This window comes from Xenopus tropicalis, chromosome 1 (assembly GCF_000004195.4).
Source record: "Xenopus tropicalis strain Nigerian chromosome 1, UCB_Xtro_10.0, whole genome shotgun sequence".
Classification (NCBI taxonomy): domain Eukaryota; kingdom Metazoa; phylum Chordata; class Amphibia; order Anura; family Pipidae; genus Xenopus; species Xenopus tropicalis.
Genome location: NC_030677.2, coordinates 14,753,226 through 14,776,430, shown reverse-complemented (window position 1 = coordinate 14,776,430; position 23,205 = coordinate 14,753,226). Strand labels below are relative to the sequence as shown.

Genomic DNA, 23,205 nt, shown 5'->3' with positions numbered 1-23,205 from the left:
GATTTTGCTACAGGGGGAGGTTCACCCCACATAAACTGCTCCCTGCAATTCCACCCTTCCCACCTTAAAAAGGGTTTCCATATTGAAGTCAATGTGCACAGAATAAGGAGAAGGAGATATTGGGTTGGGCACAATTGATCTCTACATGACCATGACATTCCCATTAATTCTTTCCTTAGATGTTAGGGTGCTGAGGTTTTAGCAATGAGCAGCCCCCCATCTAAGGGAGTGGGACTTTGGGCCCACTCTCACAGCCATTAGATATGAACAGAGCCAGATAATAACAGATTTGTGTAGGCCCAAGGGTAGAAATAAGCATGGGCTGTTGGGAATTCTCCTAGGGCCTGGGCCAACCAGAAGATAGGTCATTCCACCTAGGCTGGGGGTGAGGGTTAGAGCACTGGATGGGGGTCTCAGCCTAAAGGTGGCCATACATTGTACAACCTCACCAAGTGAGCAGATCTTCTCCCAATATGCCCACCTACTGGTTGCCGATATCGGGCTAATTAAAACAGCTTAGGCACCGTTGGTTCAGGGGCCAAATCAACGAGCCAATGCAATCCCCTATCCGACGTAAAGATCAAAGCTGCCCATCGTTGGTGCCCATGTACATGCAGATAAGATAAAATCGGCCCATGTATTGCCACCTTAAGGTGCTTATTTTCTCCTCTGGTTACCCCTCAAAGCTCAGTGTGAAGGCCAGTTGGGTGGAGACATCTTTGGAACACACGACCCAACGTAGAACCATAAAGGGATTTGAACCCAAAAAGTCTGGAAACCACTTTTTCCTGATGGTTGTTACTGGTGCTTGGTGCCACTCAGATGTATTATGAGAGCAGACAGAGAGGCATTATGGGTAGTGAGGGACCAAGTGGCGCTTTACCTTACGCTTGTGCCTGTGGATATCGCCGATGGAGTTGGCCAAGCTGTTGGGCCCCAGTAACATCCTAGTGCTTCGGGGCCACTCCGTGCTGACCAAGTGATGCTCCCCCATCAGAATCTTCCTGACGTTCTCTGCTCCCGTCACCCTGATCAGAGGGCGACCCAACAAGTGGGTCTTAAAGACATTTCCGTATTTCTCTCTCCTGGAGGACTGGAAATCTGAGCCCTGTGGAAGGAACAGAAGAGCGATTCATTCATTTGGAGAGAAAAAAAAAAGGGAAAGAAAACAAATGTGACTCTCCAGTTGTACAGCCAGGAGGCCTGGCGAATTCTCCCTGACCCACATTTCTACTGGGGAGGGAACCTTTATTTATTGCCACCGCTGTGGCCCATGAAGGGGACATGTTTGTTGGGACCCCCTGAGAAGTTTCTATATTATACTACAGGGTGACTGAGGCATGGGGGCTGCTCAAAGTCCAAAGGGAAATATATATATATATAAACAAGATACATCAGAAGGTATGGCAGGTTTGAACTACAACTCCCAGAATCCTTAGTTCTCAGTATTCATTTTACCGATTAAAGCAAAAGTCTGTTTATAAAAGACAAATTATAGGCAATAATGCGCTCACTAAGGCACAAAATAGAAAATATAATCCCAGTGGCCCCTAGAGGGCGGTGTAGAGCTGTTACAGACCAGCTGAGGGAAATTGGTTTACGGTGGGATCCCTGTAACTCCCGGCAAATGTCTAGGCTCCTGGGAGTTGTACCCCTCCCCCCCTCCGACAACTGAACTGTCATTGGTTGGATGCTGCGCTGACTGAATAAACCTTCAGTTTTTTAAAACGTTCCCAGATGATGTTATTAGAAAGTGTCATTGTCAACCTGTGGCCCCCGGGCTCATGTACCTGAGAGCCACATTTTCATGATCGCTGGGATGTGACAAACTATAGTCCTTTCCCATCTTACATGGCTATTGCTGGCCCATCAGCCCTTGCACTTGCCCTTCCTGTAACTCACATTCTTTAGATTGTAAGCTCTTGTGAGTCAGACCCAGTATCAATACATATATATATATATATGTTCTGTACCGGTCATGCATAAGCCTGCCTCCTTTCTCTTTAGAATCTATTGGAGCTATTTAAATAATGTAGAAATGGATCACATCTGGGTTGCCCCTTTATGACAGGCCCAGACTGGCAATCTGTGGGTTCAGGCAAACGCCAGGGGGCTGTAAGGTGCCACAGACAGTCACTATTTATTGGGCTGGGGGGGCTGTTTGTGCCTCTGGGTACTGGGAATGCCAGGGGGGCTGTAAGGTGCCACAGACAGTCACTATTTATTGGGCTGGGGGGGGCTGTTTGTGCCTCTGGGTACTGGGAATGCCAGGGGGGCTGTAAGGTGCCACAGACAGTCACTATTTATTGGGCTGGGGGGGGCTGTTTGTGCCTCTGGGTACTGGGAATGCCAGGGGGGCTGTAAGGTGCCACAGACAGTCACTATTTATTGGGCTGGGGGGGCTGTTTGTGCCTCTGGGTACTGGGAATGCCAGGGGGGCTGTAAGGTGCCACAGACAGTCACTATTTATTGGGCTGGGGGGGCTGTTTGTGCCTCTGGGTACTGGGAATGCCAGGGGGGCTGTAAGGTGCCACAGACAGTCACTATTTATTGGGCTGGGGGGGGCTGTTTGTGCCTCTGGGTACTGGGAATGCCAGGGGGGCTGTAAGGTGCCACAGACACTCACTATTTATTGGGCTGGGGGGGCTGTTTGGGCCTCTGGGTACTTGTAATGCCAGGGGGGCTGTAAGATGCCACAGACAGTCACTATTTATTGGGCTGGGGGGGGGGCTGTTTGTGCCTCTGGGTACTGGGAATGCCAGGGGGGCTGTAAGGTGCCACAGACAGTCACTATTTATTGGGCTGGGGGGCTGTTTGTGCCTCTGGGTACTGGGAATGCCAGGGGGGCTGTAAGATGCCACAGACAGTCACTATTTATTGGGCTGGGGGGGCTGTTTGTGCCTCTGGGTACTGGGAATGCCAGGGGGGCTGTAAGGTGCCACAGACAGTCACTATTTATTGGGCTGGGGGGGCTGTTTGTGCCTCTGGGTACTGGGAATGCCAGGGGGGCTGTAAGGTGCCACAGACACTCACTATTTATTGGGCTGGGGGGGGGGGCTGTTTGTGCCTCTGGGTACTGGGAATGCCAGGGGGGCTGTAAGGTGCCACAGACAGTCACTATTTATTGGGCTGGGGGGGCTGTTTGTGCCTCTGGGTACTGGGAATGCCAGGGGGGCTGTAAGGTGCCACAGACACTCACTATTTATTGGGCTGGGGGGGCTGTTTGTGCCTCTGGGTACTGGGAATGCCAGGGGGGCTGTAAGGTGCCACAGACAGTCACTATTTATTGGGCTGGGGGGGCTGTTTCTGCCTCTGGGTACTGGGAATGCCAGGGGGGCTGTAAGATGCCACAGACAGTCACCTTTAGCCTCAGGCTGTCAGTAGTCACTGGCTATTGCTAAATTGGGATATTAACATGCTCAGACACTTGGTAGGGGTTTTATAATACAGTATAACAGGTGCACTGGTTCTAGTAACCCACAGTAGCCAGCAGGTAGCAACCAAACATATGAATGGGACAAACTTTAAAGCACTAATAGCATTACTTTGTGCCTTTTCTATGCATTCATCTAGGAATGTTGGGGGTTTCTTTCCCTGTTAATTATCTCACAGTCTGTCCTTCACCTCTCTACCTGGTTGCCAGGGTGAGCGGGACCCTAGTAACCACAGAAGAATGCAAATACCAAAATAAAAAGTCACACGATAGAACGGTAGAAAATAATGAGGTGCTTGAGCAGGAGGAAAGGGTTACTGTGCCACTGTGGTGCCCGGGCAGTAGGAAAGGGTTAAAGTGCCACTGTGGTGCCCAGGCAGGAGAAAAGGGTAACTGTGCCACTGTGGTGCCCGGGCAGTAGGAAAGGGTTACTGTGCCACTGCGGTGCCCGGGCAGTAGGAAAGGGTTACTGTGCCACTGTGGTGCCCGGGCAGTAGGAAAGGGTTACAGTGCCACTGCGGTGCCCGGGCAGTAGGAAAGGGTTAAAGTGCCACTGCGGTGCCCTGGCTGCTGGGAGAGGAGTCGGAGTAGCGGCTGCCAGCTGGCCCGGTGGCAGTTTGAGGCCGATGGTGTCATGGCTCTGGGCACTGGCTGCTCCGAGTATCAGGGAAACAGATGTGTCTGCGCCAAGCAGACTTGAAGGCACAAATGTGAAAGGTGCTTTGTCTGGGGTCACAGACGGAGTTACATTCAGGGTGTGAAAGGTCACAGAGGAGCAGTCGCCGCCATTACGGGCTTTTTAGCTGCAAAGCAGGTTATTCCCTTATTATTATGTGTTACCCCCACCCTCCTGCGCTGACTGGGGCTCTAAAGGGCAACTACACCCTATTAATAACAGCAGCTTCCATTTACTTCCCCGTGTGAGTTTAGCTGAGCCATAGGGCCCCCAGACAGCAGGGGCATATCTATCTGCATGGGGGTACCAACGCGACAGCTCGGCGCTGCCATACTGCTTCCTCTGCTCACTTTGTATCATAAATATAGGTTCAAAAAGGGTCCCCAGTGTTCCAGTTACCATCTTGCTTGTTGTTCTAATTCATTAATGAGCCCCCCCCCATGCTTCTGAGCTACATCTGGGGGCTCAGTTACGCCTGAGTTGGAACCAAGAACCGCAGTCCAGGTTCTAGAGGGAAACACATGGGTAGATGGGAATTAAAGGGCCAGGAAACAAAGTGTAAGCTCTGTGGGACAGGAGTTGTATATTTCCCTATGCGCAGACAGAGGGCCGTTAATAGAATAAATACCTATGTAATGTGAATATGGCTATGGTATGCAGAAAGAAGGGGGCGGGCAGAAAGGAATGGAGGGGGGGCGCCCAGGTCCTTGCACAAACAGGACTGCGGTTGTGAATTCTCAAAAGTTTCGGTGACCCTGTTTCTGATCTACGTAAATATAATTAAAGTACTTTTTGTGCCATTAATAAAGAGATATTTGTACAACATTTCCACTGCCGCACAAAGGGCACCTTTATGTGGGGAGCACTCCCAACTGGAGGCCAATTTATACAAAATTTCGTATTTTTAGTCTCCAAACTGTTTTTTTGGATGGAGCCTTTGGAAAGAAGGAAAAAAAAGGAAAACCCTTTCTGTGCCCCCGCAAGAGAAAAAAAAAATCCGATTTTGGGAGAAAAGGGTTCTGCCATCAGTTTTATTATACAGACTATAAATTAGCCCTTGTGGCTGATTGGCTGTCAGTTGAAGGCAGCATTCGGCTTCCATGTTTTTCCCAGCATGCAATATGCCCCCGCCCCTAAGACTCACTGGGTGCCAAGCCAAAGGGAAGCCAGTGAGGATGTTCCATGGGCATTCCCTGCAAATAAATCAGCACTACGGTGTTTGCCTCACCTACCCCCCCCCCCCGTTGCCATGGTAACCTGAGTGCCACCGCTATACCAAAGTCCTGATAATTGCCCAGTGCCAGGGTTTGGATCCCTGAGTTGGCGCAGCTTGGTTTATGCTCCCCACTTGGATAGAAGGGTGGATGGGGTTTTTCTTGGACCTTGGTGCCATTTATGCCCCCCACCTCCCATTTATGAGCCAAATGGGCTACTGGGAACCCTACTTCTATGAGTACATAGGCAAAGGCAGTCTCTGTTCTGTAGGGGCAATGCCATGAGCCTGGGCACTGGCATGAACTGGAAAGCACCCAAACCCCCCCCAGATCTGCCACCGGATTTGGCCAGGGAGCATCTGGTGGTGCCTGGGGAAGGTTTTTCATTCTTATTTTTTTTAATTGATCGATTATATAGGCACCCAAGGGCTGTCCCCCTAAGGCTGCTATCCTAGGCACAGGCCATGTATTAATACGGCCCTGTCTAGAACCTGTCTAGAACCTGTATAGCCCCATATATTCACCCTAACCCACCTTCTGGCTGAGCTTTCAGTGGTATCTAGGTGCAGAATAGGCTACAGCCTAACTGTCCTTTACGATGGCCCCACCCACCCAAGGGTGCCAGGCCCGCAATCTGGGAACCACCGCTCTAAATAAACCCTACACATATCCAATAGACTTTGTTCTGAGTGTGGGAACCATCTGGCTTCCAATATGGCGCCAACATTACAATGCAAGACCTCCATCTTGCCATCGATATCCCCATAAAGTCAGGCTATATATATATATAATGGAGCAGGCCCTGTATCAGTCTGGGTAGGACCGGGTCAGGCTATATATATAATGGAGCAGGCCCTGTATAAGTCTGGGTAGGACCGGGTCAGGCTATATATATATATATAATGGAGCAGGCCCTGTATAAGTCTGGGTAGGACCGGGTCAGGCTATATATATATATATAATGGAGCAGGCCCTGTATAAGTCTGGGTAGGACCGGGTCAGGCTATATATATATATATATAATGGAGCAGGCCCTGTATAAGTCTGGGTAGGACCGGGTCAGGCTATATATATAATGGAGCAGGCCCTGTATAAGTCTGGGTAGGACCGGGTCAGGCTATATATATATATAATGGAGCAGGCCCTGTATAAGTCTGGGTAGGACTGGGTCAGGCTATATATATAATGGAGCAGGCCCTGTATAAGCTGTGGGTTGTTACAGCTCCAGTTATGGTGTTAGCCCCATGAAGAGGAAGCAATATCATCTCCCAAATTACATTTTTTATTTGCGGTAAAGCCGTCCTAATTAGGTCAGTGCAATTAGATTATAGAATGGGCGGAGACCTGGCAGAGAGGATCGGAATGAGATGATTCAGTCGCGTTTATACTGACATAATAGCCTCGTGTATGTGCCCCATATTAGCTTATATATATATATAGCTACCCTAGAGAGATACTGGTTATACATGGCGGCACCGGTCAGATTTGGTTACAGACTTCTTCATGTAATATATATACAATACACTATATATGTGATATATATACAATACACTATATATAGGAGATATATTTATATGATACATTATATATGGGATATATATACTATACACTATATATGTGTGTGTGTGTGTGTGTGTGTATATATAATACATTATATATAGGAAATATATATATATATATATATAGAACTCCAAAAAATCAGGTGCACACCAGGGTATTCTTTTAAAGATAAAACATTCTTTTTATTTAATCATACCAATAAAAAATAGGCCAACGTTTCGGTCTCCTTCTAAGACCTTTTTTTTATTGGTATGATTAAATAAAAAGAATGTTTTATCTTTAAAAGAATACCCTGGTGTGCACCTGATTTTTTGGAGTTCTATATATATATATATATATATTTCCTATATATAATGTATTATATATATACACACACACACACACACACACACACACACACACACACACATATATAGTGTTTTGGAGTTCTGGATAACTGAATACACGGAGGTAGCACCCAGGTAATTTATGCCAAGGATTTGGTGTGCTGAAATTTTGTGGACTATATATATATATACAATACGCTATATAAGTGATATATATATACAATACGCTATATAAGTGATATATACAATACACTATATAAGTGATATATATACAGGTATCGGACCCCTTATCCGGAAACCCGTTATCCAGAAAGCTCCGAATTACGGAATGCCCGTCTCCCATAGACTCCATTTTAATCAAATAATTCAGAATTTTAAAACTGATTTCCTTTTTCTATGTAGAAATAAAACAGAACCTTGTAATTGAATCCAACTAAGATATAATTAATCCTTATTGGATGCAAAACAATCCTATTGGGTTTAATTAATGTTTTATTGATTTGTTAGTAGACTTAAGGTACTGAGATCCAAATTACGGAAAAACCCCTTATCCGGAATACCCTTGGTCCCGAGCATTCTGGATAATGGGTCCTATACCTGTACACAATACACTATATGAGTGATATATACAATACACTATATAAGTGATATAAATACAATACACTATATGAGTGATATAAATACAATACACTATATGAGTGATATATATACAATATACTATATGAGTGATATATATACAATACACTATATAAGTGATATATATACAATACACTATATGAGTGATATATACACAATACACTATATGAGTGATATATACACAATACACTATATGAGTGATATATACACAATACACTATATGAGTGATATATATACAATACACTATATGAGTGATATATAATACAATACACTATATGAGTGATATATATATACAATACACTATATGAGTGATTATATATATACACAATACACTATATGGTGATATATATACAATACACTATATGAGTGATATATATACAATACACTATATGAGTGATATATATACAATACACTATATGAGTGATATATATATACACAATACACTATATGAGTGATATATATACAATACACTATATGAGTGATATATATACAATACACTATATGAGTGATATATATATACAATACACTATATGAGTGATATATATACAATACACTATATGAGTGATATATATATACAATACACTATATGAGTGATATATACACAATACACTATATGAGTGATATATATATACAATACACTATATGAGTGATATATACACAATACACTATATGAGTGATATATACACAATACACTATATGAGTGATATATATATACAATACACTATATGAGTGATATATATACAATACACTATATGAGTGATATATATACAATACACTATATGAGTGATATATATATACAATACACTATATGAGTGATATATATACAATACACTATATGAGTGATATATATACAATACACTATATGAGTGATATATATACAATACACTATATGAGTGATATATATACACAATACACTATATGAGTGATATATATACACAATACACTATATGAGTGATATTTATGTTGCACGGGGGGGGGGGTTCAGAAGGGAGTGCCCAAGGGCATTATGGCTGCCCTGTTTATGTGGGATTATCATTCTCGCTCCCAGGGCCAATAACAGCTCTATATCTGTTTATCATAAACGCAGAGCAAAGTTCTAGCTGGAGATACAGTATCTCTTCCTACCAATCCCTAAAGGGGAAATAAAAGCAGAGCAGGCAGTAACCCTTCCATCCCTTCCCTCCCAACCCCGGCAGCTCCTTCCCCTCACACTCAGTACAATATAATGGCAAGCTGGCATTAGCCAAAGGGACCATCAGCTCTGCTCATACCCTGATGCTGAACGGCAGATAAATATTATGTCTCTGGGGGAAATGATTGAAGATTCTTCATTTGTTCCATTTTATTGCCTTGAGTTAAAGATCCCTGTACAATCCCAGTGAGTAGAAGGGAATATAAACCCAGTGCTGATGGGGAGTCCGAGAGATGCACAAATCCATTGCAAATTCTAGACCATGATAAGAATTGTGACGTCACCATAGTGATGTCACCATCGTTCCCATAGGTAGGTGCCAATCCCTGGGTGCCCCCAGCCCCCCCTAGATACCATGTTAAGGAACAAGTATAAATAAAACAAACCCCACTGGCCGGGGGGGAGGAAAGTGCCCGTAACAGAGCGGTTCCGCCAGACAAGGGCAGATTTATTAGAGAATCCAGCGCTTCTGCCTTGTGGTGCTGGGGAAGGAGGTGAGCGATGGGTCAGAACATTCAGGAGTCTGAATAAGACTGTATGCTCTGGGCAAGTGACATCATGGAGCAGAGAGGGATCCGGGGTAGGGTTACCCTCATACAATGAGCGCACACAGAGACAGCCACAAAAAGCCTCCTAATGTGTTTGTGAGGGATGGTCTGACTCTCTGTAACAGCCTGACGCTAAGCAGCGGGGGGTAGGGGTGTCATTTACCTGATCTGAGGCAAAAAGGGGCACATCTCTTGTAAGAGATAATACAGACACCCTATCTACTGCCCCCGCCCTCACAGTCCCTACTGTCTCCATTGTAACTGCCCCTTCAGCCTATCTACTGCTACCAACCCCTATTTCTGTAGGGAAATGAAAGCAGGGCAGGCAGTAACCCTTCCAACACTTTCCCCTGTCTCTGCCCCTATATATTAGGTACCTACCTAGTGCTACCAACCCATATTTCTGTAGGGAAATGAGAGCAGAGCAGGCAGTAACCCTTCCAACACTTTCCCCTGTCTCTGCCCCTATATATTAGGTACCTACCTAGTGCTACCAACCCCTATTTCTGTAGGGAAATGAGAGCAGGGCAGGCAGTAACCCTTCCAACACTTTCCCCTGTCTCTGCCCCTATATATTAGGTACCTACCTAGTGCTACCAACCCCTATTTCTGTAGGGAAATGAGAGCAGGGCAGGCAGTAACCCTTCCAACACTTTCCCCTGTCTCTGCCCCTATATATTAGGTACCTACCTAGTGCTACCAACCCCTATTTCTGTAGGGAAATGAGAGCAGGGCAGGCAGTAACCCTTCCAACACTTTCCCCTGTCTCTGCCCCTATATATTAGGTACCTACCTAGTGCTACCAACCCCTATTTCTGTAGGGAAATGAGAGCAGGGCAGGCAGTAACCCTTCCAACACTTTCCCCTGTCTCTGCCCCTATATATTAGGTACCTACCTAGTGCTACCAACCCCTATTTCTATAGGGAAATGAGAGCAGGGCAGGCAGTAACCCTTCCAACACTTTCCCCTGTCTCTGCCCCTATATATTAGGTACCTACCTAGTGCTACTAACCCCTATTTCTGTAGGGAAATGAGAGCAGGGCAGGCAGTAACCCTTCCAACACTTTCCCCTGTCTCTGTCCCTATATATTAGGTACCTACCTAGTGCTACTAACCCCTATTTCTGTAGGGAAATGAGAGCAGGGCAGGCAGTAACCCTTCCAACACTTTCCCTTTCTAAGCTCATGTGACCTATCAGTTTGGATCCCTGGCACAGCTAGGGTTAACACAAGCCTTACGCTGCGAGAGAATAAAGGGGCCTATTGGTTAGACTGTAGGAGACAAGATGCTCAGCAATGTCGTTCCCCATAGACATAGTGGTTGTGCCGTTGTGCTCCCCCCGCTGTGGTACCTAATGACTTTATCCACATTTAGCTACACTAGGGGGCAGTAGCACAGGTATGACATCTTTCTGTCCCGAAAGCCCCAAACTGCCTAAATCTATATTGGGGTCAAAACCATCCTATTGGCTATTTTCTCATTTAAAAGTTTATTTAGTAACCTACAGCCAGACCCCTTACCTGTATTTAGGGCAGGGCCCATGTATTATTGTGGGGGGCAGTGCAAGGTCCCCCGGGAGTTACACCTGCCAATAACTAGGGGCAACTCATTGTGTTCCCATAATGGGGCGCTGCTCAGAGAAAGGGCAGGACCTGGGCATCCCCCCTGGCATCCCCTATAGAAGCCTCTGTCTATCATCTATCTATCTATAATATATGTATCTATCGCACTATCTATGATCTATCATGTGTCTCTCAATTATCTGCCTTTATATAGGTATCTATCCATCATCTGTATATCTATCTATCTATCTATCTCTCAGTCTATCTATCATGTGTCCATCTATCAATTATCTATGTATCTATCTGCCTTTCTATAGTTATCTATCATCAAACTATCTATTATCTGTATAACTATCTATCTATCTATCTATCTATCTATCTATCTATAGATATATATATCTATCTAGCAGTCTTTCTATAGGTAGTTATCTGTCTATCATTATATCTAACTGTCTGTTGATCTATCTACCTATCTAGTGGTCTTTCTATAGATATTGATCTGTCTATGTGTCATTCTATCATCTATCTATCTAATCTATCATCTATCTATCTATCTATCATCCATCTATCTATCTATCTATCTATCTATCTATCTATCTATCTATCTATCTATCTATCTATCTATCTATCTATCTATCATCTATCTATCTATCTATCTATCTATCTATCTATCTATCTATCTATCTATCTATCTATCTATCTATCTATCATCTATCTATCTATCTATCTATCTATCTATCTTTCTATCTATCTATCTATCTATCTATCATCTCTCTATCTATCTATCTATCTATCTATATCTATCATCTATCTATCTATCTATCTATATAGATGCCCATTCCCGCTATATGACTATAGATGCAGTCGTTCCATATAAATAGTTCTGCAGCTCAGCCCTAGGCTGTTGGGTTTCCCCTGTGTATTGGGGAAATATCCGTTTGCCCCCAGCCTGTTCTCGTCACTTAGAGAGGTTAATCCGGGGTTAATCTGGCTGTTACCCCCCAGGCTGTGGGCGCGTATGAAGGTGGCACAGATTCCAAAGCTCCTACTCAGCTCCCCAGGAAAAGCCGCCTTTACCTCCTTGTAATGTAAAATCAATAATCTGAACAAATGCAAAGTATTTGTAGTACTAGTTATAAAGTATTATAATATTATTATTATACTTCTGAATGGGTCCCAGCTACTGTGGGAAACAGGACCCCCATTGCCCCTGTGCCCCCCGCTCTGTGCCCTCCTGTCCAACTAATTTCCAACCCCAGCGCCCCTGTCCCCGGGCAGCACCCTGTGCCCCCCGCTCTGTGCCCTCCTGTCCAACTAATTTCCAACCCCAGCGCCCCTGTCCCCGGGCAGCACCCTGTGCCCCCCGCTCTGTGCCCTCCTGTCCGACTCATTTCCAACCCCAGCGCCCCTGTCCCCGGGCAGCACCCTGTGCCCCCTGTGCCCACCACTCTGTGCCCTTCTGTCCGACTCATTTCCAACCCCAGCACCCCTGTCCCTGGGCAGCACCCTGTGCCCCCCGCTCTGTGCCCTCCTGTCCGACTCATTTCCAACCCCAGCGCCCCTGTCCCCGGGCAGCACCCTGTGCCCCCCGCTCTGTGCCCTCCTGTCCAACTAATTTCCAACCCCAGCGCCCCTGTCCCCGGGCAGCACCCTGTGCCCCCCGCTCTGTGCCCTCCTGTCCGACTCATTTCCAACCCCAGCGCCCCTGTCCCCGGGCAGCACCCTGTGCCCCCTGTGCCCACCACTCTGTGCCCTTCTGTCCAACTCATTTCCAACCCCAGCGCCCCTGTCCCCAGGCAGCACCCTGTGCCCCCCGCTCTGTGCCCTCCTGTCCGACTAATTTCCAACCCCAGCGCCCCTGTCCCCAGGCAGCACCCTGTGCCCCCCACTCTGTGCCCTCCTGTCCAACTAATTTCCAACCCCAGCGCCCCTGTCCCCAGGCAGCACCCTGTGCCCCCCACTCTGTGCCCTCCTGTCCAACTAATTTCCAACCCCAGCGCCCCTGTCCCCAGGCAGCACCCTGTGCCCCCCACTCTGTGCCCTCCTGTCCAACTAATTTCCAACCCCAGCGCCCCTGTCCCCGGGCAGCACCCTGTGCCCCCCGCTCTGTGCCCTCCTGTCCGACTCATTTCCAACCCCAGCGCCCCTGTCCCCAGGCAGCACCCTGTGCCCCCCACTCTGTGCCCTCCTGTCCGACTCATTTCCAACCCCAGCGCCCCTGTCCCCGGGCAGCACCCTGTGCCCCCCGCTCTGTGCCCTCCTGTCCAACTTATTTACAACAGACGCTTTCCCAGTGCTGATTAGCAACGCACATTTGCATATCTGGCAGTGCCCACAGCTGGCATTTAGTAATGAATGAAGAGGGTGTAATTACAGTAGCCAGAAACAAGGAAGGGTCGGTGCCCATTCAGCAGCCAGAAACTAAAGGGTTACTCGTATGAACCGGCTGCGCTGATCCAACAACTGGTTCCAGTACAGTTCTGGAATCAGAAAGAAACTTTCTTTTAACCCCTTTGGGGCCAGTTAGAAACTGCAGATTCTTGTTTGTTTCCTTCTTTCGGACAAAGTACAAGGCAGGAATGATGTGGGCAATGGGCTGAATGAAAGGGGCACCATCACTGGCACCCTGCTACTCCCATACAGTCTCCCTGGCACTGCCTACTGGCACAGGCACCCCATGGCAGCCACATACTGCAATTACATCACTAAGGTCTCGGCAACAGAGCATGCAATCTACTCATGGTCACTTCCCACCACATGTACAAACCAATAGACCGACAGACACAGAGTAAAGGACAGACAAAGTGGGGGGCAGACTGAGTAAGGGACAGACAAAGTGGGGGGGCAGACAGACAAAGTGGGGGGCAGACAGACAGAGTAAGGGACAGACAAAGTGGGGGGCAGACAGACAAAGTGGGGGGCAGACAAAGTGGGGGGCAGACAGACAGAGTAAGGGACAGACAAAGTGGGGGGCAGACAGACAAAGTGGGGGGCAGACTGAGTAAGGGACAGACAAAGTGGGGGGCAGACAGACAAAGTGGGGGACAGACAAAGTGGGGGGCAGACAGACAAAGTGGGGGGCAGACAGACAAAGTGGGGGGCAGACAGACAAAGTGGGGGGCAGACAGACAGAGTAAGGGACAGACAAAGTGGGGGGCAGACAGACAAAGTGGGGGGCAGACAGACAGAGTAAGGGACAGACAAAGTGGGGGGCAGACAGACAAAGTGGGGGCAGACAGACAGAGTAAGGGACAGACAAAGTGGGGGGCAGACAGACAAAGTGGGGGGCAGACAGACAGAGTAAGGGACAGACAAAGTGGGGGGGCAGACAGACAGAGTAAGGGACAGACAAAGTGGGGGGCAGACAGACAAAGTGGGGGGCAGACAGACAAAGTGGGGGGCAGACAGACAGAGTAAGGGACAGACAAAGTGGGGGGCAGACAGAGTAAGGGACAGACAAAGTGGGGGACAGACAGACAAAGTGGGGGGCAGACAGAGTAAGGGACAGACAGACAAAGTGGGGGACAGACAAAGTGGGGGACAGACAGACAGAGTAAGGGACAGACAAAGTGGGGGACAGACAAAGTGGGGGGCAGACAGACAAAGTGGGGGGCAGAGAGAGAGAGAGAAGAGAGAGCGGAGTCCCATTTGCCGCTGGTACCAACGTTGCGGAACTCTGACACTTGCCGGGATGCAGCGCACAGAGTCGGACTCGGACTCAGGCAAATCGCTCGTTCATTGACACTTTTACCCCTCTAACGAGGAATATCGTATCCTTTCCCCCCGTCCCCCACCCCGGCAGCCCGCACACCCACCCCCCGTGCCCCCGGCTCCTTACCTGCAGGATCCAGTGGAAGGTCTCTCCGACCAGGGGGAATCCCATGGAGCCCTTGGGGATGGGCAACTTGCAGCTCTTGTCCCGGGTCGCTGCCCATCGGAGTTGCCACAGCTGCTGGGACACGGCCAAGAGAAGGGCCACTGAGACCAGGCAGGCGGCCAGGGTGGCCAAGGCAGAGACCAGATCAAAGCTCTGGAATATCATGGTGGGGGGGCGGCTGGGGTGGCACAGAGTCTCTGGGAGAGGAGCCGGGCTCAGCCGAGCATGGGTGCACCTATGGGATCAGGGTGCTGCAAGGGAAGACAAATACACAGTGGGTGTCACTGGAGCTGCCAAGTCTCCCTGCTAAGGTGCCAGTCCCATGCCAGCCGGGGGTGAGAGTATCCGTATCCGGGCACTGGGGGGCACACTTGGCTTGGGATGGGGAGTCCAGGGGTGCTCCTGGGGTGGGGAGTCCCCAATAAGCCAAGGGAGCAGTGTGGGATGGAGGCTTCCCAGAGCTGGCCACTTAGTGGGCTAGTGAGGGCAGTCACACTGGGGCAGTTACACTGGGGGCGGGGGGGTAGCTGCTCCGGCTGAGGAAGGTGAGAGGCAGCAGTGAGTGCGGCTGGGGCAGTTACACTGGGGGCGGGGGGGTAGCTGCTCCGGCTGAGGAAGGTGAGAGGCAGCAGTGAGTGCGGCTGGGGCAGTTACACTGGGGGCGGGGGGGTAGCTGCTCCGGCTGAGGAAGGTGAGAGGCAGCAGTGAGTGCGGCTGGGGCAGTTACACTGGGGGCGGGGGGGTAGCTGCTCCGGCTGAGGAAGGTGAGAGGCAGCAGTGAGTGCGGCTGGGGCAGTTACACTGGGGGCGGGGGGGTAGCTGCTCCGGCTGAGGAAGGTGAGAGGCAGCAGTGAGTGCGGCTGGGGCAGTTACACTGGGGGCGGGGGGGTAGCTGCTCCGGCTGAGGAAGGTGAGAGGCAGCAGTGAGTGCGGCTGGGGCAGTTACACTGGGGGCGGGGGGGTAGCTGCTCCGGCTGAGGAAGGTGAGAGGCAGCAGTGAGTGCGGCTGGGGCTGACTGGCTCCTTATATAGAGGCGGGGAGGCAGCTGTGCGGGCAGGGGGCCAGGTGCTGGGAGGCGGGGGGAGAGGCTGAGCGGCCGCTGGAGTGTGCGAGCCTTGGAAGGGATCCCAGGGAGACCCGGGCAGGGAGGCGGCACTCTGTCCCGGAGCTGCGACAATCCCGGCTCTCCGGGCTGCGACAATCCGCCAGCCAGCGCCAACGCTTCTGCTTCTTACGGACTCGCACTAACTGCATATACCTGTCTGCCTGCATAAATACCTACCTACCTACCTGCCTATCTACCTACCTGTCTGCATACATACATACATGCATACCTACCTACCTGTCTGTCTGCCTACACTCCTACCTACCTGCCTACCTACCTGCCTGCATACACTCATACCTACCTACCTGCCTGCATACACTCCTACCTACCTGCCTGCATACACTCCTACCTACCTACCTGCCTGCATACACTCCTACCTACCTACCTGCCTGCATACACTCTTACCTACCTACCTGCCTGCATACACTCTTACCTACCTACCTGCCTGCATACACTCCTACCTATCTGCCTGCATACATACATACATACCTACCTGCCCTATCCCTAACCTGACATATATCCACCTACACTATATCTACCCACATTCACTAACTACTTATATAAATATAATATATATCCACACTAGCTACTTACCTGCGTATAAACCCACATTCACTAACCATTGATATACATGATATATATCTACCCACACTAGCTACCTACCTGCATATATACCCACATTCACTAACTACTTATATACATTATATATATCTACCCACACTAGCTGTCTGACCTTCCTACCGATATACCTAACAAGATACATACACCGACTGCTAGCTACTAACATATACCTAATAACATATACCTACCTACATCAGCTACCCCCTATATATATATATACTCATCTACAGTAGCTACTTGTATGTATATATATACCTACCTACCAACATACATATACAAGATACCTTATACACAATAACACTATATACAAATATACCCACAAAACTACCTACATACAGATAAACCTACCTATACTAGATAACTTAAAACAGATATATAGATATATATCCGTATATACACTCTATACGTACCTACCGACACTGGGCACCATAATTAGTGGTTATAGTTTTAATTAAGGACGAGGCTTAATGGATCTTGTGTCCTGGCTACATACACATAGTACATACACATAGTACATACACATAGTACATACACATAGTACATACACGTAGTACATACACGTAGTACATACAGGTAGTACATACACATAGTACATACAGGTAGTACATACACATAGTACATACACATAGTACATACAGGTAGTACATACACATAGTACATACAGGTAGTACATACACATAGTACATACAGGTAGTACATACACATAGTACATACAGGTAGTACATACACATAGTACATACACATAGTACATACAGGTAGTACATAGCTATTGGGGTACAGGGGTCGGAGCAGGGAAGCTATTTTTGCGCTCATATATTTGCCCCGATACATTGGTATTTACCCCATACTGCGCCCCGTAGACACTTATTATGCTATAAAGCCATGGGGCACGGTGTTCCATACAGTTAGCGCTCTGCCCTATGGGTGCGACATTCACAGTATCCCTGATGGGCACAGACAGTGACATTGCGCCTATTCCGCACAGCAGGGCAGTCAGTGCAGCTCCATAGGGGTTTGGGGGGGGGGTATAACAAGATCATGCAGGAAATGGTAACCCCCCCCCACCCCAAGTTTGTTACTGCGCTACAGAAAGCGCTTTATGCGTTAGAGCTGCGGGCTGCCGCCCCCCCGTATTTCCGATTTCTCCGCACACCGAGCCCCCGGCTGAGCTTGCCATGCGCTTTGCGCGTATTTATCAGAGAGTTCCCGGGGGGCTCATTCAGCCTGTAATTGCCCCTGAGAGTGCTGTGTGGGTGGCACAGGGGCTGAGTGAGACCCTTGGGCACTGTGAGGAGAGGCTGGGGGGGGTGGTGGCTGTGCAAGGGTTAATAGGAGCTCCCTGTACAATGTGCAGCCGGGGAGCAGGGCAGGGACTCGCTGAGGGCACTCTAGGTTGAGAGTTCATTAGAGTGCAGGGAGCAGCAGTGAGACCGGGATTGTGACTACTGACTGGCACCCCGACCCAACCAGCGCCTACAGCAGCACGGGGGGGGGGCTCAGGTCAGAGCAGGAGTACAGTGAGCAGAGAAAGAGTGCAGTGTGAGGGATTAGAGTGCAGCAAGCAGAATAAATGCAGTGCGAGGGATTACAGTGCAGTGTGAGGGATTAGAGTGCAGTGTAAGGGATTAGCGTGCAGCAAGCAGAATAAATGCAGTGCGAGGGATTACAGTGCAGTGCGAGGGATTACAGTGCAGTGTGAGGGATTAGAGTGCAGCAAGCAGAATAAATGCAGTGCGAGGGATTACAGTGCAGTGTGAGGGATTAGAGTGCAGTGTAAGGGATTAGCGTGCAGCAAGCAGAATAAATGCAGTGCGAGGGATTACAGTGCAGTGCGAGGGATTACAGTGCAGTGTGAGGGATTAGAGTGCAGTGTAAGGGATTAGAGTGCCGCAAGCAGGATAAATTCAGTGCAAGGGATTACAGTGCAGTGTGATGGATTAGAGTGCAGTGTAAGGGATTAAAGTGCAGCAAGCAGAATAAATGCAGTGCGAGGGATTACAGTGCAGTGTGAGGGATTAGAGTGCAGTGTAAGGGATTAGAGTGCCGCAAGCAGGATAAATGCAGTGCGAGGGATTAGAGTGCAGTGTGAGGGATTAGAGTGCAGTGTAAGGGATTAGAGTGCAGCAAGCAGAATAAATGCAGTGCGAGGGATTACAGTGCAGTGTGAGGGATTAGAGTGCAGTGTGAGGGATTAGATTGCATTGGGCAGCATAAGAGTGCAGTGTGAGGGATTATTGTGCAGTGTGAGGGATTATTGTGCAGTGTGAGGGATTAGAGTGCAGTGTGAGGGATTTGAATGCAGTGAGCAGAATAAGAGTGCAGTGTGAGGGATTAGAGTGCACTGTAAGGGATTAGAGTGCACTGTAAGGAATTGATCGTAGTGCGAGGGATTAGAGTTCACTGTAAGGGATTAGAGTGCAGAGTAAGGGATTAGAGTGCACTGTAAGGGATTGAGCGCAGTGCGAGGGATTAGAGTGCAGTGTGAGGGATTAGAGTGCACTGGAAGGGATAAGAGTGCAATGCGAGGGATTAGAGTGCAGAGTGAGGGATTAGAGTGCACTGTAAGGGATAAGAGAGCAGTGCGAGGGATTAGAGCGCAGTGATCAGAATAAGAGTGCAGTGGGAGCATTCAGAGTAGAGTCACATAGTAAATCCAGCCAAAGGGCTGCATTGCTTGTTAGTTAATGGAAAGGCAACCAGTGCAGCCCTGCAGCATGCATTTATTAACGGTGTCCCTGAATGTTCTGATAACCTTAGTTCAGAGGCACAAAGCAGAATTAGAGTGCAGCATGTGGGATTAGAGTGCAGCATGTGGGATTAGAGTGCAGCATGTGGGATTAGAGTGCAGCATGTGGGATTAGAGTGCAGCATGTGGGATTAGAGTGCAGCATGTGGGATTAGAGTGCAGCATGTGGGATTAGAGTGCAGCATGTGGGATTAGAGTGCAGCATGTGGGATTAGAGTGCAGCATGTGGGATTAGAGTGCAGCATGTGGGATTAGAAAAATACAAAAGACTGTCAAGCTCAACCCACATATATACACATTCATCCCAATCTGTCTATCTGTATATACTCACACTCACACTCACACTCACTGCTTAGTGATGTCATTTCTGTCACGGCTCACTCACTCATGATGTATTATAATAAATAATGTACCCCCTGTTGTAAAATATGAGGATATTAGAAGTCACCTCAGATTTAACCTCAGATCACCTCAGTGACTTCTAATATCCTTATCATTTACAGTAGGGGGTACATTATCCCTTATAATACATGAGTGATACTCAGAGTTCCCTGTATAACTCAGCCTGCAGCCTTGTGCCTTTATATGGGCACAGAACCCCTCAGTGACTGCTAATATCCTTATCATTTACAGTAGGGGGTACATTATCCCTTATAATACATGAGTGATACTCAGAGTTCCCTGTATAACTCAGCCTGCAGCCTTGTGCCTTTATATGGGCACAGAACCCCTCAGTGACTGCTAATATCCTTATCATTTACAGTAGGGGGTACATTATCCCTTATAATACATGAGTGATACTCAGAGTTCCCTGTATAACTCAGCCTGCAGCCTTGTGCCTTTATATGGGCACAGAACCCCTCAGTGACTGCTAATATCCTTATCATTTACAGTAGGGGGTACATTATCCCTTATAATACATGAGTGATACTCAGAGTTCCCTGTATAACTCAGCCTGCAGCCTTGTGCCTTTATATGGGGGGCACAGAACCCCTCAGTGACTGCTAATATCCTTATCATTTACAGTAGGGGGTACATTATCCCTTATAATACATGAGTGATACTCAGAGTTCCCTGTATAACTCAGCCTGCAGCCTTGTGCCTTTATATGGGCACAGAACCCCTCAGTGACTGCTAATATCCTTATCATTTACAGTAGGGGGTACATTATCCCTTATAATACATGAGTGATACTCAGAGTTCCCTGTATAACTCAGCCTGCAGCCTTGTGCCTTTATATGGGCACAGAACCCCTCAGTGACTGCTAATATCCTTATCATTTACAGTAGGGGGTACATTATCCCTTATAATACATGAGTGATACTCAGAGTTCCCTGTATAACTCAGCCTGCAGCCTTGTGCCTTTATATGGGGGGCACAGAACCCCTCAGTGACTGCTAATATCCTTATCATTTACAGTAGGGGGTACATTATCCCTTATAATACATGAGTGATACTCAGAGTTCCCTGTATAACTCAGCCTGCAGCCTTGTGCCTTTATATGGGGGGCACAGAACCCCTCAGTGACTGCTAATATCCTTATCATTTACAGTAGGGGGTACATTATCCCTTATAATACATGAGTGATACTCAGAGTTCCCTGTATAACTCAGCCTGCAGCCTTGTGCCTTTATATGGGCACAGAACCCTCAGTGACTGCTAATATCCTTATCATTTACAGTAGGGGGTACATTATCCCTTATAATACATGAGTGATACTCAGAGTTCCCTGTATAACTCAGCCTGCAGCCTTGTGCCTTTATATGGGCACAGAACCCTCAGTGACTGCTAATATCCTTATCATTTACAGTAGGGGGTACATTATCCCTTATAATACATGAGTGATACTCAGAGTTCCCTGTATAACTCAGCCTGCAGCCTTGTGCCTTTATATGGGGGGCACAGAACCCCTCAGTGACTGCTAATATCCTTATCATTTACAGTAGGGGGTACATTATCCCTTATAATACATGAGTGATACTCAGAGTTCCCTGTATAACTCAGCCTGCAGCCTTGTGCCTTTATATGGGGGGCACAGAACCCCTCAGTGACTGCTAATATCCTTATCATTTACAGTAGGGGGTACATTATCCCTTATAATACATGAGTGATACTCAGAGTTCCCTGTATAACTCAGCCTGCAGCCTTGTGCCTTTATATGGGCACAGAACCCCTCAGTGACTGCTAATATCCTTATCATTTACAGTAGGGGGTACATTATCCCTTATAATACATGAGTGATACTCAGAGTTCCCTGTATAACTCAGCCTGCAGCCTTGTGCCTTTATATGGGGGGCACAGAACCCCTCAGTGACTGCTAATATCCTTATCATTTACAGTAGGGGGTACATTATCCCTTATAATACATGAGTGATACTCAGAGTTCCCTGTATAACTCAGCCTGCAGCCTTGTGCCTTTATATGGGGGGCACAGAACCCCTCAGTGACTGCTAATATCCTTATCATTTACAGTAGGGGGTACATTATCCCTTATAATACATGAGTGATACTCAGAGTTCCCTGTATAACTCAGCCTGCAGCCTTGTGCCTTTATATGGGCACAGAACCCCTCAGTGACTGCTAATATCCTTATCATTTACAGTAGGGGGTACATTATCCCTTATAATACATGAGTGATACTCAGAGTTCCCTGTATAACTCAGCCTGCAGCCTTGTGCCTTTATATGGGCACAGAACCCCTCAGTGACTGCTAATATCCTTATCATTTACAGTAGGGGGTACATTATCCCTTATAATACATGAGTGATACTCAGAGTTCCCTGTATAACTCAGCCTGCAGCCTTGTGCCTTTATATGGGGGGCACAGAACCCCTCAGTGACTGCTAATATCCTTATCATTTACAGTAGGGGGTACATTATCCCTTATAATACATGAGTGATACTCAGAGTTCCCTGTATAACTCAGCCTGCAGCCTTGTGCCTTTATATGGGCACAGAACCCCTCAGTGACTGCTAATATCCTTATCATTTACAGTAGGGGGTACATTATTCAGTATATACACCGATATCTATACTAAACTAACTGTAGATGTTAAGATCACAGTAGCCTTGCATATTCATCTAGTTCAAGAATTCATCCACTCTTATTTACCAAGTGCATTGTACAGTGTTAGAGTGCAGTGTGACAGTTCAGAGTGCATTGAGCAGGTCCATCAGTGACAGAGTGCACATCAGAATTAGACTGCAATTAGCCCATTAATAGGACAGTGAGGCAGTTTATGAAGCCGTAAGATGGGGCAGAGTGTAAGGAATGTTTAGAGATTCAAGTGAAAAAAAGCACAGTGATTTGTTTTACAGAGTGCACTGAGTTTATTTAGAGTGCAGTGAACCTCTTTAGAGTGCAGTAATATTATTTAGAGTGTAGTAAGGGTATTTAGAGTGCACTGAGGTTAGAGTGCAGTGAGATGATTATAGTGCAGTGCTCTAGTTTACAGAAATCAGTGAGTGTATTTAGAGTGCAGTGAGATGATTTAGAGTGTAGGGAGATGATTTAGAGTGCAGTAATATTATTTAGAGTGTAGTAAGGGTATTTAGAGTGCAGGGAGATGATTTATAGTGCAGTGAGACGATTTAGAGAGTAGTAAGTGTATTTAGAGTGCAGTGATATTATTTAGATTGTAGTAAGGGTATTTAGGGTGCAGGGAGGGGATTTAGAGTGCAGTGCTATTATTTAGAGAGTAGTAAGT

The 23,205-nt window shown here is 47.4% G+C and overlaps 1 protein-coding gene across 1 annotated transcript in view; it reads right to left on the bottom strand.

The window, feature by feature from the left end:
- Nucleotides 1-15,271, bottom strand: part of cyp26b1 (cytochrome P450 family 26 subfamily B member 1) — a 34,342-nt gene extending 19,071 nt beyond the window's left edge. The window contains 2 exon segments of the mRNA NM_001079187.2: nucleotides 884-1,108; nucleotides 14,987-15,271. Coding sequence (NP_001072655.1) covers nucleotides 884-1,108; nucleotides 14,987-15,190 — 429 coding nt within the window. The 5' untranslated portion in view covers nucleotides 15,191-15,271.
- Between the last annotated feature and the right edge of the window lie 7,934 nt (nucleotides 15,272-23,205).